The 7773-nt window shown below is 44.1% G+C and overlaps 2 protein-coding genes across 3 annotated transcripts in view; both read right to left on the minus strand.

Moving 5' to 3' along the window:
- The window catches only part of slc4a7 (solute carrier family 4 member 7), a 45450-nt gene extending 43240 nt beyond the window's left edge, over window positions 1-2210 (minus strand). Inside the window, 1 exon segment of the mRNA XM_053227902.1 lies at window positions 1987-2210. Within this exon segment, the coding sequence (XP_053083877.1) occupies window positions 1987-2031 (45 nt within the window). The 5' untranslated portion in view covers window positions 2032-2210.
- Window positions 2211-2673: 463 nt separating this feature from the next.
- pkdc (protein kinase-like domain containing) lies at window positions 2674-6658 on the minus strand. 2 transcript variants are annotated; one of them, XM_026911134.3, is made up of 2 exons: window positions 6524-6658; window positions 2674-6142 (listed from the first exon to the last, which is right to left on the minus strand). In XM_026911134.3, exon 2 carries the CDS (start codon window positions 6123-6125, stop codon window positions 5151-5153), a length of 975 nt encoding a protein of 324 aa, XP_026766935.1. In that variant the 5' UTR covers window positions 6126-6142; window positions 6524-6658; the 3' UTR covers window positions 2674-5150. The 2 variants fall into 2 exon arrangements, with proteins under 2 accessions (XP_026766935.1, XP_053084152.1); XM_053228177.1 differs by having other exon boundaries at window positions 2674-6194; window positions 6524-6586.
- Window positions 6659-7773: the final 1115 nt, after the last annotated feature.

Below are 7773 nucleotides of genomic sequence, written 5' to 3' on the forward strand. Positions count from 1 at the left end.
CACACACACACACCAGAGTTTAATCCTCATTAGGAAGCAGTTTAAAACAAGTGTGATGTTACACAAACAGAAACACAGAATTCACCAAGTCATCATCTTTTACACTATACGGCCAAAAGTATGTGCACCCCTGACCATCTCACCCATATGTGCTTCTTCCCCAAACTGTTTCCACAAAGTCTGAAGCACACAGTTGTATAGAACGTCTCTGTGTGCTGTAGCTTTACAGTTTCCCTTCACTGGAACTAAGAGGCTCAAACCTGCTCCAGCATGACAATGCCCCTGTGCACAAAGCGAGCTCCATGAAGACATGGTGTGTGAAGGTTGGAGTGGAAGAACTCGAGTGTCCTGCACAGAGCCCTGACCTCAACCCCACTGAACACCTTTGGGATGAACTGGAACACCGACTGAACCCCAGACCTCCTCGACATCCCAACATCAGTGCCTGACCTCACTAATGCTCTTGTAGCTGAATGAACACAAATCCCCACAGCCACGCTCCAACATCTAGTGGAAAGACTTCCCAGAAGAGTGGAGCTCATTATAACAGCAAACACACGGGAATAAATCTGGAGTGAGACGTTCAACACGCACATATGGGTGTGATGGTCAGGGGTGCACATACTTTTGGACATATAGTGTAGTTTGTAAACTCTCACAGGGAGAAACACTGATAAGAGGATGAGTCAAATGAAAACTGGTTCATTTTACTTTGCTTTTTTATTGTTTTCATCCGATTCACCGTCATACGCTAAACACACACATCAAATCTCTCACCATTTTTCTCCTCTTTATTTTGTATATCCACCACTCGTCTCTCTCCCTCTCTCTCTCCCTCTATATATCTCTGTTTCTATCTCTCTGTCCATCTCTCCCTCCTTCTATCAGTCTAAGTCTCTCATTCTATGTCCATGTCTCTCTCTCTGTCTATATCTCTGTGTCCATCTCTCTCCCTCTCTATCTTTCTCCATCCACCTGTTTGTCCCTCATTCTGTGTCCATCTCTCTCTCCCTCTGTCTCTCTCTGTGTCAGTCTTTCCCCATCCATCCGTCTGTCGGTCTTGCATTCTGTGTCCATCTCTCTCTCTCTCTCTCTCTCTCTCTCTCTCTAGTTCAAGTTCACAGTGTGCTTTACACAGACAAACAATAACAACAAATAATAAAGGAGTAGAAAAACAATGAACTCTCCCTCCCTCAGTAAGTCTTTCTCCATCCGTCTGTCTGTCCCTCATTCTTTGTGTCTCTCTCTCTCTCTCTCTCTCTCTTTCCCTCTCCCTCTCTGTCCATCTCTCCCCATCCGTCTCTCTCTCTCTCTCAGCTTTATTACACAGGAGTTATTGATTGCAGTATTAAACAAAGAGTGCATTAAGGCTGTGACCGGAAATGACAGTAATCTCACTGATTCCTTCATGAAATATCACCTCTTTATAACTCACTAACACTGTAACTGCGCTCATCTGCTATGAAATAAAGACAGAGAGACTCATTAAACTTCTCCAGAAGAACATCCTGGCTGAGAGGAAAGCTCACAAAGAGCACACCTGCGAACTGCAAACAGCAGGCAGGATGAAACCGTCACTTCACATCCCGTTTATTCCCCGTTATAGCGTCGTTAGTAACGCGACTTCAAACCACAACACACACAGCCTGCACTGCGCATGCTCAGCCGCCGCGCGCATGCGCAGTGCGGCCGCGTACTACTTTGACATACTACAGAGTACTGATAGCTAGTAAGCGGTTTAGATGAGATGTGTCGCGTGTTCATCTTCACCGAGCTCTCTCTCTCACACAAAACCACCATAAAACACACACACTTCCCGCTGAACAGCTCGACCTCGACATGTCAGCCACACAGTAATCACCACGAACACGTTTTCTCATCTTTTTTTAAGCTAAAACGATGCTCTAATGCTCCAGTCACAAAACAGCGCGAGCTCGCGGCTAACTCTCCGAGAAACACTTCACAACAAGTGGATTAAGCGCTTACTGTGGTTAGCAGAGGCTTCATCTGCTCGCCTTTCTCTTCCTCCATTTGTTCGGATGTGAGCCACACTTCTTTCTTCCGTCCCTGTCTCGCCTGATTTGAATACAACCACTTTTCTCTCACTCCTCGCTTTTCCTCCTTTTTCTCTCAGCAGCCGTCGCTATTTATGTGGCAGAGCCAAGCCACGCCCACTCCGCTTGACTGACAGCCCGTTTGGCCGTTCGCTCGCGCGCGGTGGCTCGCGCTCTCTCTCTCTCTCTCTCTCTCTCTCTCTCTCAGGGGCCCCGCGAGCGTTCCTTTGTGACGTCACTCGAGGGTGTGCATATTAATGAGGGGGGAGGGGCTTGGAGGTAAAGCAGGAAACAGTGCATAAGCATAATAACCAAACTAACACATTATTATTATTATTATTATTATTATTATTATTATTATTAATATTATTATTAATGATGTTTCCCTCATACTTTAAATAGGAACAGACCACAAGATGGAATGTTTAAAATATATAAATTATAAACAAAGAAACTAAAGAAATAATTTTTTTTTTAAATCAGCATGAGATGTAATCAGTATTATACACAGAGTTTCCTAACCAGAGATTTCCCATGGAAACTATGACCTTCTGTGTGTGTGTGTGTGTGTGTGTGTGTGTGAGAGAGAGAGAGAGAGAGAGTGACACAGACACCAGCAGGAGGTTATTATGACCGTTTTTAATTTTTCCTTTAAAAGAGAAAAAGGATCCATGATAAATATTTTTCACAGATCACGTTATATTATTCCCAGATTTATGGCACTGTGTGCGTGTGGAGAGGATCACAGGAATGAAGAGAAGGATGAAGGAAGACTTCATGCAGTGCTGATGCTGAAGATCCTTTTACACACACACACACACACACACACGGTTCTGTGTGAAACCCTGTGCAGAGGAAACACTGCTGCAGGGTTCTACAGGGTTCTACAGAGAACTTTAGGGTTCTGTCACTGGGACAAACCAAATAATCCTTTAGGATGTTTTTGTCCGTTATCCTTTAGTTTTTATTGTAAATTTTAAATGTCTGAATTCAGTCCAAACTCTGGTGTTTGTTAGTGTTCAGTCTCAAATACACTCTTTACACCACACCATTTAAATAATAATAACAATAATAATAATAATAATAATAATAATCTTTATTTTATAGCCATTTTCATCCATTTAAACTGCAGCTTGGTGCTTTACAGTGTGACGTAAAAAAAACAGAAATAAAAAACAAAAGATTGTCAAAAAAAAATATTGAAATAAACCAATAATAATAATGAAATAAATAACAGAAGTGACAGAAACATGTAACATTTTAAAATAAAAGTGTAAAAATTAGAATAAAAATAGAGCAATTATAATAATATAATGTGCTTGTAGGTCGTATCATGTTGTGTGTGAGCTCAGGTTCAATATTTTGTGCTGCTGACTCAAAAGTTTTCCACAATCTGGAGGTGTGAGTGTGCGTCAGAAATGTGTGTGTGTGTGTGTGTGTGTGTGTGTGTGTGTGTGTGCTGTATTATGTAGTAGATTTGTGTTTTTCCCGTGTGGAACATTGGGTTAGAGGTGAGCTTAGACTCTTAACAGCTTTATTGCACACTGCAGGACGTTTAATCCCGTTTCACTCTCACGTTACACTCACACACACACAAACACACACACACACTCACACACACACACACACACACACACACACACACTCACACACACAGGGCTCCTGCGGTGACACGGTGAGGACGTGTGAACCGGTGAAGTTATTTTAATTCTGATTTGTTATCAGGTTAAAGTTTCTGCGCATTAGTGAATAAACACTGACTCACTTTCCTCTTTAATAAAATGAAAATCTTTATTATTTATTTAGAATTTAGCGGCTGTGTGAGAAATGACGCTCTCTGAATTTCAGCTTTGTCTGGACGTGAGCTCCTGTAAAACCCCGAGCTGACGGAGCTTTACACAGAGCCTCAGGGACACAGAGATGACGGTGTGTGAAACAGCAGCTCTATTCCAGTTTATTCCTTTAGTGCCTGAAGCGACACACATCAGACATCATCACGAAGCAGCTTTACAGGAAAGCGGCTGCAGATCTCAGTCCAGAGACGAGAAAAACATCTCACTGAGAAAAACATCTCACTGAGACGAGACGAGACGAGACGAGGAAGAAACCATGAGAGGCAGAAGAGAAGCCACGCTGATGGAGAACGCTGAAGAGTCCCGATCTGTCATCAGTGCACTTCAACATCACACACACACACACACACACACACACACACACACACACACATACACACACACACACTCCTGCTCGTGTACACAGGAACGGACTGAGCCGAGTTACAGACGAGCGAACACACAGAGCCGAGTCTGAGAGCTCGCTGCTGTACTCCTTTAATTATTATTATTATTATTATTATTAAATATAAAAAATAATATTAATACGCCACAAACTCAAACGTGACCTACAGCAGCATTGTTTATCTACAGACGTGAAAAGTCCCTCAGTCGCTCTGTTTAATAACGTGTTTATTATATAATAATGTGTTTATAATGTAATAACGTGTTTATTATCAAGGAGCCGTTTGGAGTAAAGGCTTCCTAACAGATCAGTGTAGACCACGCCCCTCACCCTGACTCTCAGCCAATCAGAACGCACCGTGTAATAACAGCGTTTGATAAGTGATGAGATGTTAGGTCTGATGCGAGTCTGATGTGAGTCTGATGTGAGTCTAATGCGAGTCTGAAGTGAGTCTAATGCGAGTCTGATGTTAGTCTGATGCGAGTCTTGTGCGAGTCTGAAGTGAGTCTAATGCGAGTCTGATGTTAGTCTGAAGTGAGTCTAATGCAAGTCTGACGCGAGTCTGATGCGAGTCTGATGTGAGTCTGATGCGAGTCTGATGTGAGTCTGATGCGAGTCTAATGTGAGTCTGATGCGAGTCTGAAGTGAGTCTAATGCGAGTTTGATGTGAGTCTAATGTGAGTCTGATGTGAGTCTGATGTGAGTCTGATGCGAGTCTAATGTGAGTCTGATGCGAGTCTGGTACGAGTCTGATGTGAGTCTAATGTGAGTCTGATGCGAGTCTTGTGCGAGTCTGAAGTGAGTCTAATGCGAGTCTGACGCGAGTCTGATGCGAGTCTTGTGCGAGTCTGACTGGAGTCAGTGTTTCGCTCCGTCTGATCTCTCTGTCAGTCTCTTCAGCACTTCCTGTGTGAGCCGCTTGCTGTAGCGGTTGATCTTGTGGTGTCCGGGCATCCAGCCAAGGAGGAAGCGGTGAAAATCGGTCCACGCGAAGGCGAACATGCGTCTCCACTCGTCCTCCAGCTCGGAGAAGTTCTTCTTCTCCTTCTCCGGCACTGCGCCTTTCAGCTCGGAAAAATAAAAGTCCAGATAATCAGGAGCTCTTTTCTCGCACTCGCGCTCATCCAGGCAGCTCCCCAGGAGGTAGATGACGTCCTTCATGCCGCAGCCGCCGCCCACGTACTGGAAGTCGACGGCGGCCACGCGGGAGCCGTCTTTAGAGAAGCAGAAGTTGGCCAGTTTGGCGTCTCCGTGTAAGATGGTTTTGAAGCGGCAGCTGTTCAGGACGGCGTCGATCTCCGGAGCGGCTGCTTTCAGCTTCAGGTCCGTCATGGCCTCCAGCTCATCGGGACGCGTCTCTAAGTGCCAGTACGTTCCGACGGGCCACAGGCCGCGCGCAGGGACTCCGAGGAAAAGCCCGTGGAAGTTAGCGAGCCAGCGCAGACAGGCTTTAATCTCGCCGTCCCTCACGCTCGTCCTCCTGCCCGGGAAGCCGGCGGCGTCCAGATCCTCCAGCACCATCAGCTGCTCCTCGCCGAACGACTGCGCCGCAAGGCATGCTGGGATACGGCAGCGCTCGTTAGAGCTGTAGTTTTTGTACCAGTGCGTCTCCACCTGATAGGACCGGACCTTGCGGCGGTGAGACACGTCAGCGTCCCGGGACTCTTTAGGAAACATGACGTGTTTGACGACGACTGAGGAACGCTCGCAGCCCTCCAGGTGAACTCGCACGATCCGACCGTAACCGCTCCACAGAGTCTGGATCTCACAGCCGACACGCAGACGCTCCGCCGACGTGGCCTGGAGGATCAGATCCCGATATTCCTGCTTCATCCTGATGGGAAACACGGCTTTAACGACAAGAAACAAATCGATTAAATGCTGTTTCCTGCAGGATCTCTTCTGAAACACAGATTCATACCTCAATATTAACCAAATAAACAAAACCAAAGCAATAGAGTCTCACTTTTCCTGCATCTTGACAACAATTACAAACAAAATTCACAAGAAATCAAACCTGGTTTCAACAGTGAAGAGGAAAATTCATTCAAAATAAAATCAATAAAAACTTAATATTTTATAAAACAAGTGAAACATGAATTTAAAGTAAACAACCTCAAATAAATCTTTGAGATATCTTTCAAATATTATCACCGTAATAACAGTTAAATATAATTACAAATCCTTTGAGGTTATTAGTCTGTTAACACGCGGTAATAAAAGCCACTTACCTTCATAAAGCTGTTATAAACGCTCACAGACGTGAAGCGCATAAAGAAATGACATTGAATGAATGCAGGAAAAACTTCCGGTGTTGCGTCCTATCGTGAGCTTCTGTCATATTCTGCATCCCCGCTGCTTCCTGTCGTGATCTCATTGGATGATTCGGACAGGGGCGGGAATACCACAGGAACCGTTTTAGGTGTCCGTGTTTATGCCTGATCTCCGAGTGACGTGTTCAGGGAATTTGTGGAATAAAAACAATCCTAAATGAGCCGAAAAGCTTTTAATTTTGTTTATCTGACAACTTTGTGAATTCAGTTGTATAGGAAAAGCGCAATCTGTTTAACAACACGCTAGCAAAAACGTGCTAATGTTAGCTAACCGAGCTAAATTAGAATCTAAACAAGGACCTCAAAACAATGAATCCTAAATCATATTTCACTAAATCCATTCAATTATAGCTTTGTGTCCTATTGCTAATTGTGTGGTAAGAATTAAACTGATAACTTAAAATTAGTTTTTTTTCTTCTTTTTTTTTCTTGTTATCGCCTTATTTTTAATCAGGCGCATCACAGGGTCCTTTAGATGCAGGGGTGTAGGATTTGGCAGGGGTGTAGGATTTGGCGCCACACCAGATTTCTCCACGCAGCTTCCGGTCTTTACTTTGGGGAATGTAGTTTATTCACCACAACCGAGAATTCTGTTTCTGTCCCTTTTGCACATTAATTATTGTTATTAATAAAAGCGTTAAGACGGAATCCAGGAGAAGAAACCTGTTCAATCACGAGTTCAGGCTGCAGTTCAGAGTTCATCCACTAGAGGGAGGATTACAGCTAAACTACTCTTACAGCTTGCAGTGTGTGTGTGTGTGTGTGTGTGTGTGAGAGTGTGTGTGTGTGTGTGTGTGTGTGTAATGGAGCATGTTAATTTAATCCTTTAATCCTCCAGAGCGCGCTGCTAAACTGTAACTGTAATTTAACTCTAATCCTGCAGCGCCCTCTAGTGGATCGAGGGAGAGATAAAAGAGGAGTGTAGAAGAGAGAGATAAAAGAGGAGTGTAAGAGAGAGAGAGAGATAAAAGAGGAGTGTAGAAGAGAGAGATAAAAGAGGAGTGTAAGAGAGAGAGATAAAAGAGGAGTGTAAGAGAGAGAGATAAAAGAGGAGTGTAGAAGAGAGAGATAAAAGAGGAGTGTAAGAGAGAGAGAGATAAAAGAGGAGTGTAGAAGAGAGAGATAAAAGAGGAGTGTAAAAGAGAGAG

Source organism: Pangasianodon hypophthalmus, chromosome 22, assembly GCF_027358585.1.
Source record: "Pangasianodon hypophthalmus isolate fPanHyp1 chromosome 22, fPanHyp1.pri, whole genome shotgun sequence".
In the NCBI taxonomy this organism is placed as follows: domain Eukaryota; kingdom Metazoa; phylum Chordata; class Actinopteri; order Siluriformes; family Pangasiidae; genus Pangasianodon; species Pangasianodon hypophthalmus.